At 34.0% G+C, this 25,466-nt stretch overlaps 4 protein-coding genes and 3 pseudogenes across 6 annotated transcripts; 3 read left to right on the top strand and 4 right to left on the bottom strand.

The window, feature by feature from the left end:
• Nucleotides 1–5,411: 5,411 nt before the first annotated feature.
• Nucleotides 5,412–7,901, top strand: LOC104789014 (B3 domain-containing protein At2g33720 pseudogene; annotated as a pseudogene). Its single transcript, XR_015598042.1, has 2 exons — nt 5,412–5,867; nt 7,083–7,901. The product of XR_015598042.1 is annotated as a B3 domain-containing protein At2g33720 pseudogene (transcript).
• A 1,248-nt stretch (nt 7,902–9,149) lies between these two features.
• LOC109133073 (small nucleolar RNA U3) lies at nt 9,150–9,343 on the bottom strand (annotated as a pseudogene).
• Nucleotides 9,344–11,822: 2,479 nt separating this feature from the next.
• On the top strand, nt 11,823–13,609 carry LOC104789011 (B3 domain-containing protein At2g33720 pseudogene; annotated as a pseudogene). Its single transcript, XR_015598523.1, has 2 exons — nt 11,823–11,909; nt 12,807–13,609. The product of XR_015598523.1 is annotated as a B3 domain-containing protein At2g33720 pseudogene (transcript).
• Nucleotides 13,610–13,850: 241 nt separating this feature from the next.
• On the bottom strand, nt 13,851–16,586 carry LOC104786193 (DEAD-box ATP-dependent RNA helicase 21). Its single transcript, XM_087513366.1, has one exon. It carries the CDS (start codon nt 16,277–16,279, stop codon nt 14,066–14,068), a length of 2,214 nt encoding a protein of 737 aa, XP_087369492.1. The 5' UTR covers nt 16,280–16,586; the 3' UTR covers nt 13,851–14,065.
• Nucleotides 16,587–16,746: 160 nt separating this feature from the next.
• On the bottom strand, nt 16,747–17,988 carry LOC104786192 (uncharacterized). Its single transcript, XM_010511541.3, has 5 exons — nt 17,867–17,988; nt 17,695–17,772; nt 17,513–17,588; nt 17,108–17,178; nt 16,747–17,008 (listed from the first exon to the last, which is right to left on the bottom strand). Exons 1-5 carry the CDS (start codon nt 17,933–17,935, stop codon nt 16,937–16,939), a joined length of 366 nt encoding a protein of 121 aa, XP_010509843.1. The 5' UTR covers nt 17,936–17,988; the 3' UTR covers nt 16,747–16,936.
• Nucleotides 17,989–18,129: 141 nt separating this feature from the next.
• LOC104786191 (protein CutA, chloroplastic) lies at nt 18,130–19,664 on the top strand. Its single transcript, XM_010511540.3, has 6 exons — nt 18,130–18,299; nt 18,380–18,486; nt 18,602–18,664; nt 18,971–19,002; nt 19,212–19,306; nt 19,431–19,664. The coding sequence occupies exons 1-6, from the start codon at nt 18,130–18,132 to the stop codon at nt 19,510–19,512; spliced, it is 549 nt and encodes a 182-aa protein (XP_010509842.1). The 3' UTR covers nt 19,513–19,664.
• LOC104786188 (purine permease 2-like) lies at nt 19,573–21,052 on the bottom strand. Its single transcript, XM_010511539.2, has 2 exons — nt 20,300–21,052; nt 19,573–20,072 (listed from the first exon to the last, which is right to left on the bottom strand). The coding sequence occupies exons 1-2, from the start codon at nt 20,984–20,986 to the stop codon at nt 19,716–19,718; spliced, it is 1,044 nt and encodes a 347-aa protein (XP_010509841.1). The 5' UTR covers nt 20,987–21,052; the 3' UTR covers nt 19,573–19,715.
• Between the last annotated feature and the right edge of the window lie 4,414 nt (nt 21,053–25,466).

Genomic DNA, 25,466 nt, shown 5'->3' with positions numbered 1-25,466 from the left:
TGACTAAGAGTTTGTCGTATGCTGTTATGCGTTAAATTAATTTTTCTTTTTAAAATCAACATTATTCAGTTCAGATTTTATGATATGTATTGTACCGTAAACGTATTATGAAACATGAACTGATGTAAAAAAAAAAGTTATTCACGAACCGATCGTCTTTTCAACGTACGTTCAACATGTTCCAAGAATATATTTAAGTTATGACGTTCAGTTCAGTTATGTATTTAGTATTTACAATTTAGACGATAATAATTTTAAGATTAAAATAATTAACTACTGATTATTAATGTGGTGGTTTCACATAATAAAATTATTTCCTCTTTGAACAGTATCCCATATTCGAATTCAAAACTGAAATTATGAAAAAGTCTCCTACCACTACAAGAAAACATCATGTTTTCCTACAAAATTTCCTACGAAAAGTTTGGTAGGAAAAATTTCCTACCAAAAACCTACCTGATTTTGACGAAACGCAATTTTCGTAGGAAGAACGAAGATAATTTCCTACAAAAATAATATGAGAAAATCGTAGGAAATTTTTTACGAAAATTCTACAAATAATTTGGTTGAAGGAAAAATTTTGTAGGAAAACTGAAAGTATATAGAAGGAAAAGATGTTGAATGAATTTGGTAGGAATGTTTATTTCAAATTTCTTACAAATAATTTGGTTGAAGGAAAATTCGTAGGAAACCAGAAGGAATATGAAAGGAGAAGACGTAGAATGAATATGGTAGGAAAAATTATTTCGATTTCCTACAAAAGAAATGTGGTAATAAATTAAAAATAAAAATAAAAAAGCTTGTAGTAATAATTTGGTAGGAAAATTGATAAAAACCCTAGATCTAAAAAATCTACGCTCCAGCCTCCATCTCATTCATTTCTCAACTTCTTCTTTTCTTTATTTTCCTGGGTCAAAATTTTCTCCTCAATTTTCATCTTCTTCTCTTTCTCCTTTGTTTTTCTTAGAAAATCCAACATTTTGCTCAACGTTTTCTAATCGGAGTGACTCCAATCTTGCTGATAAGCAATTGATCTCTTTCTCTACCTCTTAGATCTCTACCTTCTTCTTCATTGGAAAATAAACCAAGACATCACCAACAGTTGAATCGATCCATTCATGCATCACCATCATTATAGACCACGATTCATGACTCTACCTAATTTGATCTACGCTGGCAAAAATAGTCTGGGAATCTCCATGTGGAAGCCAACATTGTTCCAGATCTGAAGTTTTGGAGGAGAGTTCAGCGTTTCACTCAATTGGTCCTCACACCGGAGGAGGTGGTCACACCGGAGGAGGTAGTCACACCGGAGGAGTTGCTTCACCGCGTCGTCTCAAGCAAACCTATTAATTTTTTATATTTAGTATTTAGTTTGTAAATATTTTTTTATTAAGTTTGTAATTTAGTTTAAAAAAGAATTGTATTTCTGATTAAATTAACAATTTGATTATATATATATATATATATATATATATAATTTGGATTAATAATTAATGATTTTAAATTTTTGATTAAATTCGAAATTAATATAATCATAGAAAACTACATTTGTTAATTTTATTTTTTATTAAGTTTGTAGGAAAATTGTAAGATCAGTTTGGTAGGAAAATAGAAAGAATGAATTTCTTACTAATATTCTGGTAGGAAAATAGTCAAAAAACCTCCTTCCACTTTCCTTCGAAATTCCAACGAACAATATTTCGTACTTCGTAGGAAATTTCCTACGAAAATCTCACCAATATTGATTTCCTTCGGGCTATTTCCTCTATTTTTTTTGGTAGAAAAACAATAAGAAATATGTGTTTCCTACCATTTTCCTACAATATTTGCGGTAGGAAAACATGATGTTTTCTTGTAGTGTACTAACGTTAACCTGTAAATCATTTACCTCAACGACCATGATTATCTAATTATTTAAGGAAATATGCAAGTGAAAAACATATAATCAAAGAGTGATCTTATATTATATATCCTTCTAATATTTGACTAAAATATATTCGTATTTCGAACAATCATTATTTTAATAAATAGCGTACTGTATAAAATGACATAACCAAATTACGAGTTTTTCTTAAAATCTATGCTATATTTCATGACCCAAAAAAATAAAAATAAAAAGCAAGGTATCTTGTCTAAATCTATTACATAGCATGTTATATTTCCATTTTACTAATTACAGTTAAGACTTAAGAGTACTTTCGAAAGGAAAGAAAAGAAAAAAATATTTTATGTAAAAGTTCATGGTTAATCGCAATCGGCATGAATATTCAAAATGAAAAGACAAAACCCACAGTTTCTATTCGCTACATACACTTTCCGTAATTCATCATAAAAAAAAAAGTTGGAACGGAATATGCAATGAATCTCTTATAATATGTGGTTTCTCTGTTTGTAGATTCTAATGTAATATAAGCAGTTTGGAACGAGATTAGTGTATTTTTTTTTGGGGTAGAATTAGGTAGAATATTGCCATTACATGGATGATGTCAGTGATATGTATTTTTCAATTATATAAACTTGTGGTTGAGGATAAAAAAACATAATACATAACCAAAACAAGAACATAACCTGAAAGGCTGAAACATATAAAATAACTTGCTAAATTAATAAAACATTTGACCCGATCTGGAATCTGAAGTATGTGAGCTAAAATATTGGTTTAAAGACTGAAATGACGTATGTGCTTACATAATAGGAAAATGTGGTCAACCTTGAATATTATAGTCAGAGCAAACTTCGCACGAACAAATCAAACTCCAATCTCATACCAATAGCATACGACCATGACTCGTAGTCTAAATGATTGCCACAAAATAATTATTATTGGCCAACTTTGACCTTGTATTATATTGATTTTTATAGCTTCTACTGTATGATTTTTTTTTCTTTCTTTTCCAATAAATACTTATATACTACTATGATTGTTTACTATGGTTTATATTGAATAATATACATACATGTACATTATTGCATTCTTATTTACTTATTATGCCATCTATTCCGAACACAATTAATTAATTGTTGTAAAATAAATTACTTCTAGTTTTACTATCTATATATACATTTTCCAAGTATATTTAGCAAATAAATCCTGAAGTTGTCACCTATTTACAAGATTGCCATTGGCATTAATTATTAATTTGTTTTTTTTCATTTTATTAATTAATATTAAGTTTCTATTTTTGAAAACAAGATTTCTCATCCTAAATAAATTTCCAAAACAATTGAAACCACTCCCTTTAACATTAAGTATTAAGTTTATAATTGATTTAATTAATATTAAGTTTTCAATTTTACAAAACAATATTTTCTCTATACACAAATTTCCTAAACAATCGGCCTAACCAAGAAACAAATTGATTTTTGATTTTGGAGGAGGATCTATAGCCGAGATTTTTGATCTCAACGCATTGATTTCCCCCTAAAATATATGTTCAAAATCAAATATAAAATATATCATTCAAAAAAACTAACGGTATGATTTTAAAAGGTAACAAACATATTTACCATTCAATTTGATATCTTATTTAAAGAATAATAATAACATATAAAAGATATTGCTTGCTCACAGATTTATTTTTATTTTGTATTACATATTTAAAAATAATTTTTATTTACACAGGTTTCATATAATGAGTTTTCACGTGTTTCCTGCCTAGCATGGCGGGTTTGGAATATAGAACCAACACTAAAACTATTAGTTTATCTCATATATACTATAGATTTGTAATCATAGTTTTGAAAATTAACTTATAAATTATTTAGTATATGAACTACAAAATATTACACATACTATAACACATTCTTAATATTCCAAAAAAAAAATTAAATACACATAAAAATATACACTAGCATACTATATAAGCATATAGTTCTGTTTAATTCTGAAAAACAAAACAAATCTAGAATTTTATATTCTATTTGAATAACAAATTTAATGTAATTAGGTTATAAACTTTATAAAACGTAAGAAGAAGAAAAAATTCTAAACAAAATTCTAAATTAATTAGATAAAAAGTTAATTAATGGAAAATTTGAAAACTAAATAAATTAAAAATTATTATTTAAAATACAGTAATTTATAATTTAGTTCTGCGGTGTACCGCATGTCGTAGTTCTTTAATTTTGATACATATGATAATATGAACCGTGATCTGAGGCAGAACGCTTTGATCGGGGTTTTTTTTTTTTTTTTGTTGTTGTTGTTTTGGAGTAACAACTTGTGCTTGAATTCAATTTGTTTACTTCACGTGGCAAGTTAAATTACACTGTACATCAGATCTATACAGTTTTTTTTTTTTTTTTTTTTTTTTGTGCACCGATGACCGATCTATACAGTTTTATTTGTTGTCGTTACTCGTTAGTACATATATAGTTATATACAGTTTGTGAGAGTGACGTTCGCACATAACATACTATTGAACAGTCTCTATTGATACGAATTGGATGTCTGTGAGAGACAATTCATGTCACGAATGAATTGTTTATATAAAAAAAAATTACGTTGTCATTAGCTACAAAATTGACTACCAACTACCAAGTTAATTATATCCATAGCCACGACAACTGAATGGCGCGTACTAGCAACAAGTGGCTACAATAATTACCTAATACAATAGTCATGAGTTTTTGTGCGGCTAACCTAAACATTTCGTGGCTAAATTCGGTGTAGCTCCCGCTTACATATATTCGCCCAACCAACCAATGAGGATTCTGAATCGGCAAATTGATAGATTTGTTTGGAATGCAGTGTATATGCATGCTCATTTCTCTTGCAAATATCTTTTCCTAATTTTTGGTTCACGAACTCCACCTAAATTCTTATAAGTTGAAAAAAGCTCCCTATTCTTTGTTTTTTTGAGGTAAGAGCAAACTAACATTAACAACAAAAAAAAAAAAATTGCTGAACACATTACATATTTGCATGTTTAAGAAAACGAGCTGTATTGGGTTATGTCGTGGCCTCGTGGGCTTAGCTAAGCCCATCTGTATTGAATATCTCTTACCTTATTGAAATAAATTTGTGATTAAAAACACTGACCCAACCACATAGAGAATTGGCACCCAAAGTCTTAAGACGCACGAAATGGAAAATTACAGCTTCATAAATCCGATGCGGAATCGAAAATAAATAAATTAGTAAAAAAGTACTTTTTACATAAATCAGCGAAACTAAATAAATAATCCTTTTCCTTTTACTCGTTAACAAATGAATTTCCTTTTCTAAACAGGAAATACCTGAAAAGTTAAGGCAAAGGTGGATTCTAATATACGTATTATATAAACTGTATTTGTCGAGTCGAAAATTATAAACTCTTGACGTACGTCTTGTTACTTCTGGTAGAGAGAATCAAACGTGAATGATGAAAAATCCACAAGAAACACCACAAGATCTTCAATCCTCGGCAATGAAGATGGCTCCTCTCTCTGCTGCATCGAATACTCAATCTCCTCCCTCTGCTGCATCGAATACTCAATACTTGCTCTACGGCAATTCATCGGAAACCCCTAAAGAGAGTTTGGTCTCCACGACTCTCTGTTTGTCGTCTTGTGAAAGGACTCCTCCTCCCTCTGCTGCTGCATCGAATACTCAATACTTGCTTTACGGCAACACATCGGAAAACCCTAAAGAGAGTTTTGTCTCCACGACTCTCTGTTTGTCTTCTTGTGAAGACCCTAAGAAGAGGAAGATGAATCCTGATGATCGCAAGGTTTCTTGCACACCAAGCGACAACGAATTAACCAATCAAGAAAGAAAGATTAAGCGAATGAGGAACCTCACGAATAAAGAAAGGGAAAAAGACGAATGGAATGGTGTTTCAACAGAACTAAAACTCTTCAAAGATCCCTGGATCATCAAGAAAGTACTCACCACTAGCGATCTTGGCCAGCTTAGCCGTCTTCTTCTTCATACTGCCCCCATTGAGAACCACATCATCATATATCTCAACGAGGATGACCAAAATATGGTCCAAGAAGGGTTAGGAATCACGGTCGATGTGTATGACCACGACACTGACTCTACATACCAGCTGCTTCTAAAGAGATGGGCCAAGTTGAATAGTTACGTTTTAAACGGAGGATGGCCTATGTATTTTGTCCGTAGAAGAGGTTTGAGAAAAGGAGATGAAATTGGACTATTTTGGGATCGTTTCGCTTCGAGGCTCCACTTTCGTGTGCTTTCTCGTTCACCTACATAACTTTTTGTAGATCTGAAGAACCCTAAACTAGTAACTAGCTATATTGGAGCAATGGAGTGGAGCAAGAGAGATCGAGAGAGATTCTTCTTTTTTTTAGGCTTTTCAAGTTTAGCATTTTTTTGTTTTTACTTTTTTTTAGCCATCAAAAATATTATTTCAAATTTACATATATATAATCAAGATATAAGAAATACAATTTTAGTTAATCACTTAATTTTCAATTAATTTTCTTTCAACAACTAAAAATCCAAACGAATCAGAAATATGTTAAAAGCAATTTCCACGTGTCAACATAATCTATACTATTATACTGCCATAAATACCTTTACATACATTATACTTTTCAGTCAAAACAATCACTTAGGAAACATAATAGATGTATACTATTTTTTGAGTACTCAACATGGCTATATAAACATAGTTTGCAATGACAAATTCTGTAAAATAAAACTTCACAAACTGTTACCATATAAAAACGATGATCGCTTCCTTATAGACGCATCGATCACATATTAATTCTTGGGTAGGTTGGCCTCTCATCCATTGTTTTTTGTTCGTGAGTTTTACCATAATATTTTTATTTTTAATTGAGAAGTTCGAGTTGTATGCATTAGCAAAATTTCATATTCAAATATTTGATAAAATATGAGTTTCATAAAGAGTTACAGATCTAGATACTAATCTGATGACTAAAAGTTTAGTATATTTCAATCTGAAAACAATGATTCATATTTGGATTCGTCATAAACATTGGTATCCAGATTTGTAAAAAATAATTAAAAATGATAATAGAAGTAAATAATCTAAAATTTTACCGTATAAAATATACTGTGATTTTAAAAAAGAGTTTTGGTCCAACTATATACATCCTTTGGTCAGGTTTTTCACTTTTTGCCGATCATGGATATGGCTCCCATTTCAGCGTCAAATACTCATTGCAAGAGTTTGGTCACCCTTGATCTGTTTCCGTGCGAGCCACATGATCCCATGGGTGTTTGTGGACCAACAGGCAATAAGCAACCCGAAGAAAAAACAAACCTGGCGTGGATGAGATTTATGACGGATGAAGAAATAAAAGAGGAGGAGCGGCACAATGTCTCAACAAACCTAACTCTCTACACCGATCCATGGACCATCAAGAAGGAAATGACCAAAACAAGTCTTGGCTATCTCAACCGTCTTTTCCTAAACGGAAGCACTGTGCGTAGCCACATTCTGAGATACCTCTCTGTGTCTGATCAAAGGATACTCGAAGACGGCTTTGGACTATCACTCGAGGCGTATGATGACGACACTGCTTCTATGCACAACGTGGTTCTCAAGAAATGGCACAAGTGTGAAAGCTACGTTCTCCTCAATGGATGGCGTATGGATTTTGTCGTGAGAAGAGCTTTGAAGGAAGGCGATGTGATTGGAATGTATTGGGATCCTTATGGTTTCAAGCTTCATTTTCGTGTGCTTTCTCGTGCACCAATAAGAGCTAGCTCAGGTTACGCAGCAATGGGTTCAACATCATTTGCTCCTTGTTTTGCAGGTCCATAGGAGCTCCCTAGCTATGGAGGCTGTGTCTGCAGAGAGATTCGTATTTTCTTATTGTAATGGTCAAACAAAGTGATGTGGTTTTATGTGGTTTATGTTGAATAAAGAATAAATGCTTTTATGTTTAAGAATAAGCAATGAAACTATAATAATTTGTTACAGCGTCTTCGCAAAGTCATTGATTGCCACATAACCAAAAAACTGAATGGTCTGTTGCTTGTTTAGCTTATCGTCTTGATAGATTTACTAATTCTCAAGCATCAATTTTCAATTTAAAACACAAAGAGAAGATATAAATGTGAAAAGAAAAAAAACGAGAATCGAACATACTTTTCTTGAACAAAAAAACCAGTACTAAATATAAAAAGTTACTCAAGTTTCAACTTTCCCACTTGCTACTTGTTTCCTTCACTATCAAACTACGAATCATAGAGATAAAACATGCGACTAACATCCAGTGCCGACTTAAACATATTATATGCTCCTGGGCAAACTAAAAAAAAAATACCCTTTAACCTATAAAAAAACTTACTAATTGTTTTTTTGGTTCTCTTTGGTTCATATAATTTTTTTTTGTGCCCCTTTCTAGCTTACAAATTTTTTTTTTGTACCCCTTTAACTTACAAAGTTTTTTTTTGTGCCTCTTTAAATTACAAATTTTTTTTTGTACCCCTTTTCTTATACGTATATGCCCTTTTAATTTATGTACCCGGAGCGGTCGCACTATCCGCCCACCTAGTTAAGCCGGCACTGCTAACATCATAACTATCCCAAAGGGTAAAACGTGACTGGGAAATATAAGAACAAATCCAGAGGAGCCTAGCGACTCAATTTATATAGACAGTGTCACTATGTCTCCTAGAGACTTCTCTGCACAAAGAGATTCGTAAATTGTACCCCGAAAGCTCCTTTACCAAATACCAACCACTAGTGGTGCCAACCAAGCTAGCTTCACTGAATGAATTAGCTCATTACATTCATGATTCATTTGACAGTTTCGGTCCTTGTCAAGGTAGGTCTTCATAGTGTAAAGCTTACAAACTTGAGTCTCATAACTCTCTCCATTCAAGTAAGCAAATCGTCCATACAAAACCATTGCTATACCAAACTGATGCCTTTGACGAGAATCAGACGCATGAATGTTCTGAGAAGTCTTAACCAACCCTAGAGAATTAGACAAAAGTAAAACAATCGACAACACTCTAATCCAATAAGTTTAAGGGGGAAAAAGAGGCAAAAAAAGTTAACCTGTCAGACAACCGTGCGACAAACCCTGCGAAGGAAGACCTAACCGGGTGCGACCAATCCTGGAAAGGAAGACCTAACCGGGTGGCGAATCGTCTACAGCGCAGAGAATCCCGAAGGAGACACAGCCGTCAATCACACTGAAGTCGCACACCGGCTGGCATCAGACAACCATCTGACCACCCCGGAGAGGAAGCCCTAATCGGGTGGCGAATCGTCTACAGCACCGAGAATCCCGAAGGAGACACAGCCGTCAATCACACTCAGGTCGCACGGCTATATGTCATCATCCAGGTTTAAGGGCCTGTCTCCTCGGAAACCAAGGACACAGAGGTACGAGCCTATAGCTAGGTCGTGACCATCAATGATCTCTAGCGTTATATAAACAACAAAACTTATTCCTCACGCTTCGATGTGGGACAAAGAAACGAATCAAACCTCTAAACAGAGCCTAGAAAGTAAAAAAAAACAGAGCATAAAACATAGTCGTTTCATTACTCCACCAAACAGAGCTTAGTGCTAATGGAAATAGAGCTGTATTTGGGTGGGTTATATCATGGGCCTACTAGCTAAGCCCATCTATATGATCTAAATGAAATAAAATTGTGATTAAAAACAGCCAACCGCATTAAAATCTTAACACTAATTCACCGCAGAACAGATGTAATTGGCAAAACTAAAATACAAATCTTTTCCTTTATTTTTCTCGACAACAAATGAATTTCCTTTTTGAAACAGGAAAATACCTGAAAACAAAAAGAATATATACCTCTCTATCTACATTCCAGAGTCTCAAATCAAATCAAAAGAGAATGATGCAAAGTCCGCAAAAAACACCACAAGACCTTCAATCCTCGGCAATGATGATGATGATGGCTCCTCCCTCTGCTACATCGACTACTCAACACTTGGTCTACGGCAATTCATCGGAAAACCCTAAAGAGAGTTCGGTCTCCACCACTCTCTGTTTGTCGTCTTGTGAAGACCGTAAGAAGAGGAAGAGGAACCATGATGATCCGCCCAAGGTTTCTTGCTCACAAAGCGACAACAAATTAACCAGAAAAGAAAGAAAGACTAAGCGATTGAGGAGTCTCTCGAGTGAAGAAAGGGAAACGGACGAATGGTATGGTGTTTCAACAGAGCTAACACTCTTCAAAGATCCGTGGATCCTCAAGAAGGTACTAACCACTAGCGATCTTGGCCCGCTTAGCCGTCTTCTTCTTCATACTCGCCCCATAGAGGACCACATCATCAAATACCTCAATAAGGAGGATCAGATTAAGGTACACGAAGGGTTAGGAATCACGGTCGATGTGTATGACCACGACACTGACTCGACGTTCCAGCTGCTTCTAAAGAGATGGACCACGTTGAATGGTTATGTTTTAAACGGTGGATGGCGTATGTATTTTGTTCGTAAGAGATGTTTGAGAAAAGGAGACAAAATTGGACTACTTTGGGATCGTTTTGCTTCGAGGCTCCACTTTCGTGTGCTTTCACGTGCACAAGAACCCTAACTAGTCGAGCAATGAGCTGAGAGAGAGAGCCGTCGAAAGAGATTCTTCTTTTTTTTACTCAACTTTAGCATTTAATTACATTCGCATAATTTTCTTCACATTGGATTAATTTTGATGCATTTGTTACCATTACAAATTTTTTACGTGAGCTAAATAAATTTGTTGGCTCGGATAATTGATTCTATATTTAGGAAAACATATCAAAACAATATATAAAATTTATTTTGTTTCGACTTTGTGTTTGATTGATGATTTCGGCAAAATTAATCATTTTATGTTTTACATGATATATTTTATTACATTTAGAAATTTTTAATAATAATGATGATTTATTCAGCTTAAATGAAAGAATTCTTTAATATGAAATCAAACCAATTTAATAATACATCGAGCGCTATATAAATATTTAAACCAAATTAAATAATAATTTATGTCAATAAATGTTTATTTGGTTGAGTCACACAAATTTTGTTTATGGAATAAACTAAATTAACATTCATTAAAATTTATTTTTAAAAAAATTTAATACAAAAAATTAAGATATGCAAGACATACACTTTTAAATTTAATTAATCATTTTAAATGATTTTTTAATCCACAACTGAACCAAATCCAAGTCTGAATTTTGTTATAATAAGTTTGATCCGTTTCTTAAATCCAAGATCTAAAAAACTAGGAAAATTTTGAACCAAAAAGACCGAACATGCTACTTCTAAATTTGTATAGCTTACATGATATATTTTTTAATAGTATAAAGTTGATTGCATGGTCATAATAAAATAAGAAATGTTGAATTAATTTAATATCTGAAAAATACAGTTTTGAAATAATATTTGGAGACTCAAATTTAGAAATATTAAATCCTAATATTGTTTTTATTTATCTGTTTTTAAAAATAAGGATCAATTTGATTTTTACTAGGATTTATTTTACTTTCTACTAAAAGTTGAGAGTTTAAAATTCCACAAAGAAATAAAAAAAATTTATATGTTTTTGTAAAAGATAAAGGTTTTCTTTTTACACATTTTCTGTATTTCAAACACTAGAGTTCAACTTCTCCTTCCCCCAAAAAGGAGAGAAAAGCAAGTAATTCTTATTAATAAAAAACCTTAAAACTACATAACATGATTATTATATATTTACACGTGTGAATATAATCTATATTCTATTGCCATAATTACCGGTATATTCTAATATTTAGTCAAAAAATACTTCGGAAGTATAATAAATGTATATTGTTTTTTAAGTAATGAACTTTATTTTTAGTTCAACACTCAATGTCTATATAAACATTAATTTGCAATAAGAAAATACTTCACAACTGAAAAAAAAAAAAAAAAAAAACACTTCACAAAACTAATACATGATCGCCTCCTTATAAACGCATTGCATCTTCGTGGCACAGGTTGGCCTTTTTTAATTCATTAATTTTATGCTAATATATTGTTTTCGATTGTGAAGTATGAGTTTTGTACATTAAGCAAATTTCATATACCATAAGATTTTGTCATGCAGTGTATAGCATATTCGATCTTAGGGCATCTCCAACCCATATCTCCATTTTTTTCTTAAAAATGGAGTAATTCTATTTTAAAGTTGGATTTTACTCCAACTATACTCTATTTTGGAGTAAAAAATAGAGATCTCCAAATTATAGTGTAAAGAAAAAAAAAAAGAGGTCTCCAAATATAGAGAAAAAAATGGAGATCTCTATTTTGGAGATGAAAATGAAGATGGGTTGGAGCAAAATTGACTCCAAACTCTATTATGAAAATGGAAATGGAGATGGGTTGGAATTGGTCTTAGTAATATTCATATTGGGTTGCATATCAGATATCTAAAAGTTAAGTATATCTAGATCTGAGAATAATTATTCGTATTTGGATATGTCATAAACATTAGTATCAAGGTTTGTAAGAAATATTTAAATAATATTAGAACTAAATTATTTAAATTTTATCATAGAATGTAATATCAAATTGTTTTTCATTTTAAATCATAATCTTAAGGTTATTCTAAATACCACACTTATAAGACGAGATCCTCAACATGATTTTAAATTATTTCATATTGATATATATATATATATATATATATATATATATATTATTTTTTTTGCACAAATTTAAAAATTCTGTGAAGTGTATAACAAGCTTTTCAGATTCCATTATAAATTTCGGATCCAGTAACAAATGATTTAAGTAGATAATCATTTAAATTGACATTTTTATTATAAAAATATATTGTGCATGATTTAGAAAAAAAAAAAAAAAAATTTGATCCAGCTACATGCTTTGGTCAGGTTTTCACTTTTCTTCGATCATGGATAAGAGTTTGGTCACCCTGGATCTGTTTCCGTATGAGAAGCTACATGACCCCAAGGTTGCTTGTGGCCCAGCAGACAATGAGCAAGCTGAAGAGAAAATAAACCTGGCGAGGATGAGGTTTATGACGTACGAAGAGAAAAGAGAGGAGGCGCGGCACAATGTCTCAACAAAACTAACTCTCTACACCGATCCATGGACCATCAAGCAGGAAATAACCGAAAGCAATCATGGCTATATCAACCATCTTTTTCTAACCGAAAGCTTTGTACGTAGCGACATTCTGAGGTACCTCCCTGTGTCTGATCAAGGGGTAGTACTCGAAGAAGGCCCTGGCTTAACAGTCGACGTGTATGATGACGACACTTCTACTATGCACAACCTGGTTCTTATGAAATGGCCCGACTCTACAAGCTATATTCTCCTCAATGGATGGCATAAGGATTTTGTGGTGAGAAGAGCTCTGAAGGGAGGCGATGTGGTTGGAATGTATTGGGATCCTTATGGTTTCAAGCTTCACTTTTGTGTGCTTTCTCGTGCACCCATAAGAGCTAGCTCAGGTTCCGTTGCAATGGGTTCAGCATCATTTGCTCCTCGTCCTGCAGGTCCATAGGAGCTCGCTAGCTATGGAGGCAGTCTCTGCAGAGAGATTCGTATTTTCTTATTGTAATGGTCAAACAAAGTGATGTGGTTTTAGCTGGTTTTTTTATGGTTTATGTTGAATAAAGAATAAATGCTTTTATGTCTAAGAATAAGCAAATGAAACTGGTGTTATTTGTTACAGCGTCATACACAGAAAATATCCCACACTAAGAAGTAGAAACCCTCATATAACATAGTAGAAATGTCGACCTTAAGGACCGCCAGGGATTACGTACAAAAGAAAATATTACACATTTTCTAAAAAACCCTGAATGGTCTCTTGCTTTGCTTAGCAAATCGTCTTGACAGATTTACTAATTCTCGAGCATCAGTTTTCAATTTAAAACACAAAGGGAAGATATAAATGTGAAAAAAAAAAATTTACGAGAATCGAACATACTTTTCTTGAACAAAAACCAGTACTAAAAATATAAAAAGTTACTCAAGTTTCAACTTTCCCACTTGCTACTTGTTTCCTTCACTATCAAACTACGAATCATAAAGATAAAACATTCGACTAACATCATAATTATCCATCCCAAAGGGTAAAACGTAACTGGGAAATTTAACAACAAATCCAGAGGAGCCTAGCGACTCAATTTATATAGACAGTGTCACTATGTCTTGGGGGTCTATCAGGAACCGTACCAGGTTTGAATCTGGATGCTTCATGCCTCGCCAGCTCAGGAGGCACCGAACTGTTGCTCTGAACAAGCATCTGCTTCAGATCATAGAAGACCTCGGTATCATGAAGAGTCAAGAACGAAGTCGCAACACCACTCTTCCCAGCACGTCCTGTACGTCCGATACGATGTGTATACATCTCTATATGTTTAGGCATGTCGTAGTTTATGACGTGAGCCACATCGGGAATATCAATTCCACGTCCTACAACATCTGTCGCAACGAGAACGTTGTATCTCTTTGCTCTGAAACCTTCCAAGCTGATTTCTCTCTGCTCTTGTGATTTCCCACCATGTAAGGTCGTGACACGGTACCCAGCCTTATCCAGATTCTTAGCAATAGAGTCTACGTTTTTCTTAGTGTTAACAAAGACAATGGCAGTCTTATCACCCATCTCGTCGAGCAGTTTCTGCAACCTGAAGAATTTTTCGGACTCTTTCATCATAATCACGTGCTGCGAAATCAAATCCGTGGCCTTTCCTGCAGTACCAATGGTGACGACAACCGGGTTCCTCAAGTACTTCCTAGCAAGCCGTTCAACCCCAGGAGGCATTGTAGCACTGAACATATACGTGGTTCTGTAAATCTTCTTTTCATCAAGCTCTTCTTCTTCGTTCTCGGGTTTCAAATTACTAGAAGGCATCGCATCTAACACACCTGCAACTTGCGGCTCGAAACCCATGTCTATCATCCGATCAGCCTCATCAAGAACCACATAGTTACACTGGTTCAACACAGCATACCGCCTCTCAAGACAATCAATCAAACGACCAGGAGTGGCAATCACAATCTCACACCCTTGTGTAATCTTCAACCCCTGCTCCTCAATCGACTGACCACCAACAATAGAAGTCACCCTAAACCCTAAATAATGAGCAAACTTAACAGTTTCCTCCTCAATCTGCTGAGCAAGCTCCCTAGTAGGGGCCATAACCACAGCATAAGGTCCCTCAGTCTCATTCTCTTCAGTCAGAGGTGGCAATCTAGATATGTAAGCTAACATAGGCAAAACAAAAGCAGCAGTCTTACCAGAACCAGTCTCTGCAATGCCTATAACATCACGCTGTTGCAGTCCAAGTGGTATAGCTGCCATTTGAATAGGAGAAGGTTTCTTGTATCCAGCTCTCTCCACAGCTTTCAGAAGCTCAGAAGTAAGCTTACTCTCTTCCCAGCTCCTCATAGGACGAGGAATCCTCGAACCCTTGTAAGAGATATTAAAATCTTCTCTAAAAATACGCCAATCCCTTTCAGTCATCTCCTCTAGTCTCTTATCACTCCAATGCCTATCAACCCTCATATCAAAAGAGTCGTAAGTGTCAGCAGCTTCTTCACGCACTCTCTGAGCAGCAGCTTCCTCTGGTCTCTCAACAATACCATCTTTCTTACGAATCTCGTCACGCATCTCTTTCTCATGCTTGGCAGCTTGTTTCTTCTGCTCACGACGGTCCATACCAGCACGAAACCCTCTACCAAAGAGAAGCTGAGCTTCGTGAGGGTTTTGGTAGAGAACGTTCATATCTCTAGAAGTGTCCTCAGTGTTTTCCCAATCGAAAGAGAAACGAAACTTCTCGCTTGGCCTTATAACTCTCTTCTTCGGCTTCTTACCTCCGAGATACTGTTCCTTAATGGCGTCGAGTTCCTTCTCCTTCTCTCTCTCAACTAATTTCTCAACCCTAGCCTTCTCCCTAGCCTTAGCCTCCTCCTCTCTCTCCTTATCTCTATTTCTCCGATCCGGTTCACGATCTCGTTCACGACGGTCACGCTCACGGTCTCTCTCTCGTTCTCGTTCTCGTTCTCGTTCTCGCTCTCTGTCTCTATCCCTACCACGGTCTCGATCTCGATCTCGCCCTCTGTCTCTCTCCCTGTCGTGGTCACGAGATTCTCGATCCCGATCTCGGTCTCGATCCTTGTCCCGATTGGTGTTGTCTCCGTTAACGTCTTCTTCAGTCTCGGGCTCGGAGGGAGTAATTTGCTCGCGGCGGAGACGTTGCTCGGAGATTTGGTCTTGGCGGCGTTTTAGGGCTAATTCTTCGCGCTGAGCTTTAGTGAGAAAGACAGGCTTCTTAGTAATAGAGGAGGAATCGAGGGAGGTAGATCCGACGACTTCTTCGATTGATCGCTTCATCTCTGTAGAGTTGGATGAAGAAGATGTTTCGCTTGGTCTATAGCAGGAGGGGAACGCAAAGAAAGATCTAGAAGAACCCTTTCTCTCTTCTTCTCTTTATCTTCTCTCGCTCGTCTCTTCCTTTATTATTCCACTTTGTTTGATTCCTTTGCAATTTTATTTTTTCTCGTATTTTTTATATTTCTGCAATTTTGGTACATCTTAAGCCTTAAGCCCCTGGGGTTTTAAAGCCCACCCAATTTTTGAATAACCGACTTGGTTTCTCTTTACTTCACTTTTACAGAGAAGATTTGCCAATGTAGAGTATAGAGACATTTCACTTGGGGAAGGATGCAAGATTACAAAACCCTTTCAAGGGTTAGATTTACTAGCTTGTAAGTGACTCAGCTCAGTCATCATCACTTTCCATGATGAGGTCTTTTTGGTATTATGCAACTGATACACAGATATAATGGTTGATGGAGAGATGACTAAAACCATTTGATTGTAATGTGTAAGTAGAGAAAATAAAAACTTGATTTAGTGCTAATTGATGCTCTTTCTCTCTCACAAAACTCAACCCTGCTGATGATCCTAAACTCAAACCCTGCTACATATGCTAATTCCATCATCAAACAAACTGATTACATATCATCACCTAATCTTAATTTACTAATTTTACCAAAGGTAATGCTTCATCCCAAGGCCATTGCAAGTCAGTATGAGCTCCTTGTACTCACTCAATAGTTCCTGCAACATAGACAAATTACATGGGGATTTATCAAGAAACCTAGAAGCTTTGAAAGTAATCGCTCACTCAATTGAAATAACTAACTAACTCTTGTTTACCGTGTTGTGCTGGTAAATACGGCGCATCCTTTTCTTGTCGTACTCCTTCCTTGTAAATGGGTCGCTCAGTACTGTTGAACAAATGATCACAATCTTTATAGTTAAAAGTTGATAGAAAACCAATTACAGATCCAATGGCTAAAATGAAAACAGATTCCTTTCCCCTAGAGAGACCAGTAAAAATCTTCTTCAGTTTTATACATTTTGCACAACAGAGTTAGAAGAAGAAGAAGATATAACAAGGGCCAATGAAACAAAACTCACTCCAAACACTCAAGTTCTAAAGCTTACTACTTCAAAGCCTACCTTAACAAGAAAGAAACTGTTGTCAAACACAACTACATCTACAAGTACTAAACTACTAATCACTAAAAAGAGCCAAAGAGAGAAAGAGAAAACCAAAACCTTGATAAGCCTCGTTGATTTCTTGAAACCTAGAAGTAGCAGAATCCTCTTCTTTAAATTTGTCCGGATGCCATTTCTGCAACACAACCAAACACAAAAATGCCAAACTCCCATTACTGAAGAACTAGAGTTTTGTACGAAATGGTAAAAACTAGAAGGGGAAAAGAGAGAGAGAAAGGAACCAGTGCAAGACGAATAAAGCTGGAACGAATCTCATCATCAGAAGCGTCGCAGTTCAATTCAAGAACTTTGTAGTGATCCTGCAACACCCACCCACCCAATTCACCCCAAAAATTAAAAACCGAAACTTTTAACAATTTTAAACCAAACAAATCCTCGAATTTGGTTGTTTACCTTGAAGTTCTCCAAATCGAAGTCGAAGAAATCAGAGCCATGACCGTCTCCCCAATCGTAACACCACATCCTCCACTGCGAACAAAACCCTCAGTTCACAATCCTCTCCTCACTTTAGAATTGAGATAAAAGAATCAATTTTTATTATTATCAAGAAATTGCAGTTAGAACCCAAAACTATTTTGTTATTACAATTAAGGACATTTTATAGCATCTTCCAGATAAAAACTCTAAACCCGGTTGAGATTACAACACCCCCGTTGATGGCCTCGTCTCTGAGCACTAGAGTATCATCGGCGTTAATAAGATCTCGACGGAGTTTTCCGTTCATCGGCGCGTTTTGCGTGCTTTCGACTCTCTCTATCTCCTCTCTTTCTTCGTCTTCCTTCAGATCGGGCTGTGCACAGTCCTTGTCTGTTGTTCCTCTCTTAAGGTTAAGCCTTTTTCGAATAAAGTTGATATTTTTTTTTTGTTTCTTCTTGTTATAAATCTCATAAAATCGCAAAATTGTAGGTCTAAGTTTAGCAGTAAGGCTTCTTCTTCATCAATTAAAATGGAGGAGAGCAGCAAAACTGTGCCCAGCATTGTTGTTTATGTCACTGTTCCTAACAGAGAAGCAGGTTTTTGCTTTTGGTGTTTAAACGTTTTTAGTATTCTGATCATTTTGTCTCTCAGTGGTGGTTGATGCTGTTCTTACGAGTTCTTACTCTTTTTAACTATTTGTTTCATTGGCAGGAAAGAAGTTGGCTAACAGCATAGTCCAAGAAAAGCTTGCAGCGTGTGTAAACATTGTGCCTGGTACTTCCCTTTTTCTTGTGTTACCCTCTTACGCCTTTGTTTTCAGTCTGAACTTCAGTTAGTTGAGTAAACAGATGAAATCTGCCAGCAAGATTTTGTTAGAAATCTTATTTGCTAGCCTAATAACCACTTGGTGGTCAGAATCAAGAAAGACTAGAAGCTATATTTAGTCTGTTTCATGCTCTGTCCATGCTTTCTAATCTGTCGATATAGCTCTGGCTTCTTTGTTTGCTGGCATGTTCTGTGGTTTTGAATACTACTAGTTCAGTCACTAGAAGATGTTTATGTTTGTTTCATTGGATGCAGGCGTTGAATCGGTCTACGAGTGGGAGGGAAAGGTAAGTAGGGATCAATACATGCAAAACTATTTTTATCCCAAATGATGATTAACCCTCTTTATATCCATAAAAGACAGTGTGCGTAGTCTGTATCACCAGATGTATACAACCTTTATTTTGCTTGGAACATTGTTCATCTTGAATCTGAACTATTTATGCTAGCTGATCTCTGAATACATTGCACATAATCTCAATCCTTTTGGCTTCAGGTTCAGAGTGATTCCGAGGAGCTCCTGATAATCAAAACAAGGCAATCCCTTCTAGAGTCTCTAACCGAGCACGTCAATGCAAATCATGAATACGAGTAAGCCTTGTTCTATGACATGTTTCGCATTTCAAAAAAACATGAGTAATGCGAATGCCTTGTTGCCTTGTCCTTAGTAATCACACAAGCTAAGTTAATAAACATGGTTTACTTGTTTCCTTAGTGTGCCAGAAGTAATTGCATTGCCTATCACTGGTGGGAGCGACAAGTATCTAGAATGGTTGAAAAACAGCACAAGGAACTGATATCTCGACGTCTCGTAAGCTTTCCAGCGGTCGGTCAATGACTTTGTAGTATAGGTTTCCTTTACATGTCAACAACATCTGTATTAAAAATAAAACGTGTGAAGTGTAATGACATTTTGCTTTTTAAGTAATACAGATATTGACTTTGTTGATTTTTACAGACATCATTAATACAAAACAAACTGTGACATGTCATGTGCTTTTTAAGCTACAGAATCAGTAACTGGAAGCTGAGACAGTTGTGTCTCCTGTGTCTCTTGAGCCTTAGTCTTCTCCTCGGATTTAATCTGTCCATAGAAGTAAGAGACGGATCCCCAGAGGGAGAGAGCCAAAGCGACACCTTTCCCCGCCTGAAACTTCTCCTGGAAGCAAATAACAGCCAAGACCACCGTCACCGGAAGCAGAGCACTAACCATAATTCCAGAGACCAGAGACGATACACAGAAGATCAACCCAATAGCTCCCACGAAAAACGCTTGCCAGATCACGGCCGTGAACACAACCACCACATAGTACAAAGACTCTCCAAGCTTAAAGTCTCTTGCCTCTCTTGCTATCACCTGCCAGTTTAAAACATTTTCCCATTTACGTATGCATCAAGAAATTCAAAGATCCCAGATCTTCATTAGATAAAAAACCCTTCCTTTTAGGGTTCCATAAACATCTACCTCCGCCGTCGTCGCCTTGAAGAACAAGAAAAAGTCTCAAAGAACCCAATTCATGATTCTCAAAACCCTACTTTGTTCATCTCAAAGATGACATGAATAAAAAGAAGCATATTTCTTACCTTGAAATCGCCAGAAGCTAGCATCCCCACAAGGCAGAAGCAAGTAGCAACAAAGCACAAGACCATCTGGAACTCGAGCACGAGCGTATACGTGACTCGTTGACGAGATTTCTTGTAAGCAAGCTCCACGAGGGGCAATATAAACGCGTAGAGAAGAGCTGCACCAGCGGTCATGAGGAACCCAACAACGTACTCCTTGTGTGTCTCGTTCGCAAGCTTGTCACTATCAGAGTTAATGGCAAGGACTACGGCACCAACAGTGAGCAAAACAATGGCGTTTATAGTGAAAGGTGTGAACTTTTGCTTCACCATGAAAAAGGCAAACAGAGCAGTGAAACCTAGCTGCGCGGAAATGATCAGAGCCGCAGTTGAAACAGGGATATAAGCTAATCCGTAAGAGTAGAGGTAATTGTCAAATCCCATGAGCAGACCAACGACGACAGAGGCGATGAAGAGAGGAGGTTTCATGAGGAAAAGTGAAGTCGTTTCTTGTTCTTCAAGGCAACGACGGCGGAGGAACGAGAAGAGAAGAGGGAAGAGGATGAGAGGACAACCTACAGTTTGGAGGAAGCTAGAGAACCAGATCCTTGCGCCACCGTTGTGGAAGTAGAGACGCAACATTAGAGGGCCTCCACAGCTTCCAATCGCTAGGAATATAAAGTTTATGATCACACGATTCATCACCATTTTCTTATGTGCTTGTCTAGTATTGGTGTGTCTGGTGTCCCATCAAAGACTGAATAAGTTTGTTGACTTCAGGTGGAAACGTATAGTAAAGCTTATATATATACACACACACTAGTGGGCGCCTGGGCGGACCAAGGTTGGCCATTATTTTCCATTATTTTTTTGTATACTCGTTCTTTCCGTCACCACGATAGTGATGACCTTTTCTCCTAAACTTTTTGTTTTTCTCTCTATAAATTCACCTTCTAAATCATTGTAGAAACTTAGAAGTTTTAGATTTTTTTTGTTTGTTGACAATTGATTCCAAATATAAAACAGTACACGCTTTTCTTTTTGTGTAATAATATTTTGTAATCTACAAAAAAAAATTGTTTGAAGTAGTGTGTGTTAATGAGCAAACCATATAGTAATTGATATTGAATTATTGATATTGAAAAGTCAATGAAGAGAGATCAAGAGAAATTAGACCGATTAATTTGTTTTAGTGTCAAAAACTCTACTTTGTGTACCTTTTATAGTACAGATTTAAGAGTTAAGTGACACTTTCCACTATTTGTTTTATTATATATATACTTAATAGCATATTTTATTATATTTTAAATAAATCATAGATCAATTCTCATAAATAACATAAAAATGAGTTTTAAAAAAAAAATTAAACACATTATCTATAAGCTCCAAAAACAGCACTATACTTCAAAATTAAACTCTAAATATTAAACCCATAATCCAACTTAAAAGATAAATTGTAAAAATAAATTTTAAATATAATAATTATGTTAATAATATTATTTTTATATGAAATGTGTGATCTAATTGTTGATAAAGCTTATTTTAGTGATATTTTTGGATGAAGTGTGTAATCTATACTAATAAAAAGTAGAAGTTATAAGCTCCTAAGGCTGTCCACCTAAGCTTTAAAACATCCAATCAGAATTCGACATGTCACTAATTAACATTTTTAAAATTCCCAGAATTTTCTATATTAAGATATTTTTTAAACGACCAATTAGGATTTGACATGCCATTGATTAACATTTTTAAAATTTTCAGAATTTTTTTAAAAAAGGAAAATTTTAAATATAAGGAAATAAAAGAACTATGTACAATATCCCACATCGGCTAGAAATTTTTTAGACAATGGTTCAGAACAATTATAAATAAGATTAATATGCTTCCAACAACGAATGAGCAGGAAAGCTTGATTTATCAAGCGTCCAAGTTTAAAAGTTTTATTCGGTTTGATCCGGTTTTTTATCTGATCAAACTAAAACTTCAAAAAGTTTCAAAAAAAATCTTAAAATTTTTAAAATTTTTAAAAGTGTAAATATTATAAATATTGAAACTTTTAAAAGTTCTTAGCTTTTAAAATTTTTTTAAATTTATATTTTTTAAATTTAAACAGTTTCAAAATATTATAAATATTGAAACTTCTTAAAAGGTTCAAATATTATATTTCGAAACCTTTTAAAAGTTTAAAATTATAAATATTGAAACTTCTAAAAGTATTAGCTTTTAAAAGGTTTCAAAATATTATAATTTTTAAATTTTAAAAATTTCTTAATATTTAAAAGGTTTTTAAAAAATTATAATTTATTAATTTTAAAATTTTAAAATATTATATATATTGAAACTTGAAAATTTTAAAAGGTTCAAATATTAAAAATATTTAAACTTCATAGAATGTTTTAAAACATTACAATTACTTAACTTCCATAGAAATTTAAGACATTATCTCTTCAGATATTGTACATAATATTTAAAATAAAAGTTGAAGCTTCTAAAGCTGTCCACCTAGGATTTAAAACATCCAATCGGAATTCGACATCTCACAAAATTAACATTTTTTAAATTTCCAGAATTTTCTATATTAAGATATTTTTAAAACGACCAATCTCGATAAGACAACTCAATATTTAACATTTTTGAAATTATGTTAAATTTCTAATTTAAAATACGTATAAATAAGTGTATTTACAACGTCCCACATCGGCTAGAAAATTTTAGACAATGGCTGAAAACCATTATAAATAAGACTAATATGCTTCCAACTATGAATGAGCAGGAAGCTTGATTTATCAGGCGTCCAAATTTTAAAAAATTATAAAAGTTTAAAATATTATAATTATTAAAAATTTTAAAAAGTTCAGATATTATAAGTATTAAAACTTTATAGGATGTTTAAAAATATTATAAAAACCTCCATAGAAAGTTTAAAATATTATAAATATTTAAACTCTATAAGAAGTTTAAGTATTATTAATATTAACTCTCAAAAATTTAAAACATGTTTTTATGTATGACTTTATAGATGATTGATATTTTTTATGTAAAATTATCTTTTGGGTCAAAGGAAGAAGGATTGAGATCGCAAAATCTTGATTTGATGTTGTTTGAGTTAATTTTTGAGGTTTAAAGAAGAATGATCGATGACAAGCACAAATGTTTTATTAGCTATACATGTGTTCATATTACTTTTTCTACAAGTAATTTGCAATTTTGTAATATTAAGGATTTTGTTTTGAAAAGTTTTAATACGTGTAGATCTAAAAACGAGTAAGTATACAGGTGAAAGTATCAATTATTGGGTGCATGTAGTGACTAAGCTGGTCCGTAAAATTGCACAAATTTTACGAGATAAGAGGCAATGATTTTGGTATTAGAGTTTGATGGGTAAACATGTTGTGTGGCAGTCTAAAAAAAGGTTTTAAATGATTATTCAGCGGAAAAATATGAGAAAGCTGATGAGGAAGAGGAAGAAGATGAGTATAATGAAGAACTAGACGGTAAAAGTAACGATGATATTTATCATAAAAATTTTACAATAAAAATGATGAGAAAGAATATGAAGAGTAAGATAACAATGAAAATTAAATCACGAAGTCATAGATGGTAGTGGTCAATTAAATATAAGAAAACAAGATTAATTCATGATTATAAAAATATTTTGTTTGTCTGATGGTCAAAGAAACGGTTTAGGATATGCTAGGTCACCAGTTCGATCTGCCTCACCTGGACGTCCAATTAATTTCATGATTCTTTTGATCAGATTTGAATTTTTAACCCAAGTGACTTTTATATTTTTAAAAGTAAAATTTTTACCAATCAATTGTAATTTAAAAATTTATATAACCTAATATTTCATAACTTTATCACTCATATATAATTTTTACAAAAATATATCAAATGAACCCACGCGCGTGGGTTCAAAATCTAGTATAATCAAAGGTTGGAACAACAACTGTTTTTAAAAAAAAGTCAACTTCAATTATCCATAATATAAATAAATGATTTGCTATGAGATCATATTACGAGGAGAACGACATATCTACATGAAAAGTTATTTTAGTGAACTTTCCTAAATGTTGGCTCTATATTTTTATTCGTAGGCTCTTAACTTATACATCGCTTCGACGAATCTACCACTAATTTACGAAGGTTTTCGTGCCGAGACATGAAGGTTTACGTGTAGCTAACCTACTATCTCAATCAGCTGAACGAGATAGGTAAGCTTGACAAGTTCGATAAACTAACCCCTAAATTTTGTTTTTTTTTTTTAATCTTACCCTCACTTATTAAAAAAGAAATTATGACAAAACATTTTTGACAAAACATTTCTTCTACTTTAGTTAGGATTTAGGAACTGTATTTATATTCCTCTCAACCTTCATACGAAAAAATTGAGATATTGAGTTTTGAAATTTTGTACAGATCCCAGATTATGCCCCTGACTGATAGCATATTTTTAAGACTTTAAATATGTTTTAAGTTTTGACAGCCATTTTTTTTGCCAATTAAACTTTTTTTGCTTTAAATTTTTTTTAAGTTTTGAAAGCTATTTTGTTTCTCCTCCTTGTTTTTCAGTTTTTTTAAAAGCGTCAAAATTCATGTTTTAAAAACTAAACAATTTTAAAAGCATTTTTTCTCCCGTTTATTTTTAAAAACTCTCCAAATATATCTATATATAATAGCAAACCCACTTTTTTGTGTCAACTTTTAATCCAACGGATGAGATTAGTTACAGTTTTAATCTAACGGTTTAAAATTATTAATCGTGTCTTTTCCTCGCACCCTCATCTTTCAAAAGTCACACCTCTTAGTCTTTGCATCTCTTTGTTGTACCTCTTGGTTTCAAAAATCACATCCATTATTTTTTACACCTTTTAAATCACACCTCTTAGTCTTTGCATCTCTTTGTTGTACCTCCTGGTTTCAAAAATCACATCCATTAATTTTTACACCTTTTAAATCACACCTCTTAGTCTTTGCATCTCTTTGTTGTACCTCCTGGTTTCAAAAATCACATCCATTAATTTTTACATCTTTTAAATCACACCTCTTAGTCTTTGCATCTCTTTGCTGTACCTCCTGGTTTCAAAAATCACATCCATTAATTTTACACCTTTTAAATCACACATCTTAGTCTTTGCATCTCTTTGTTGTACCTCCTGATTTCAAAAATCACATTCATTAATTTTTA

This window comes from Camelina sativa, chromosome 5 (genome assembly GCF_030686135.1).
Source record: "Camelina sativa cultivar CO46 ecotype springtype chromosome 5, ASM3068613v1".
NCBI classification, from domain to species: domain Eukaryota; kingdom Viridiplantae; phylum Streptophyta; class Magnoliopsida; order Brassicales; family Brassicaceae; genus Camelina; species Camelina sativa.
The sequence above is the reverse complement of the archived record's forward strand: the minus strand, read 5'-3'. Positions and strand labels throughout refer to the sequence as shown.

What these genes read in the sequence shown, in the direction of transcription:
- LOC104786193 (XM_087513366.1), bottom strand. Translation starts at nt 16,279, where the DNA reads ATGAAGCGATCAATCGAAGAAGTCGTCGGATCTACCTCCCTCGATTCC.
- LOC104786192 (XM_010511541.3), bottom strand. Translation starts at nt 17,935, where the DNA reads ATGTGGTGTTACGATTGGGGAGACGGTCATGGCTCTGATTTCTTCGAC. An exon ending in GCTTTATTCGTCTTGCACTG is followed by an intron (nt 17,589 to 17,694) that starts GTTCCTTTCTCT and finishes GTTGTGTTGCAG; the next exon opens with AAATGGCATCCGGACAAATT. An exon ending in GTATTTACCAGCACAACACG is followed by an intron (nt 17,009 to 17,107) that starts GTAAACAAGAGT and finishes TCTATGTTGCAG; the next exon opens with GAACTATTGAGTGAGTACAA.
- LOC104786191 (XM_010511540.3), top strand. Translation starts at nt 18,130, where the DNA reads ATGGCCTCGTCTCTGAGCACTAGAGTATCATCGGCGTTAATAAGATCT. An exon ending in GTGTGTAAACATTGTGCCTG is followed by an intron (nt 18,665 to 18,970) that starts GTACTTCCCTTT and finishes CATTGGATGCAG; the next exon opens with GCGTTGAATCGGTCTACGAG. An exon ending in TCTACGAGTGGGAGGGAAAG is followed by an intron (nt 19,003 to 19,211) that starts GTAAGTAGGGAT and finishes TTTTGGCTTCAG; the next exon opens with GTTCAGAGTGATTCCGAGGA.
- LOC104786188 (XM_010511539.2), bottom strand. Translation starts at nt 20,986, where the DNA reads ATGGTGATGAATCGTGTGATCATAAACTTTATATTCCTAGCGATTGGA. An exon ending in TAGCTTCTGGCGATTTCAAG is followed by an intron (nt 20,073 to 20,299) that starts GTAAGAAATATG and finishes TTAAACTGGCAG; the next exon opens with GTGATAGCAAGAGAGGCAAG.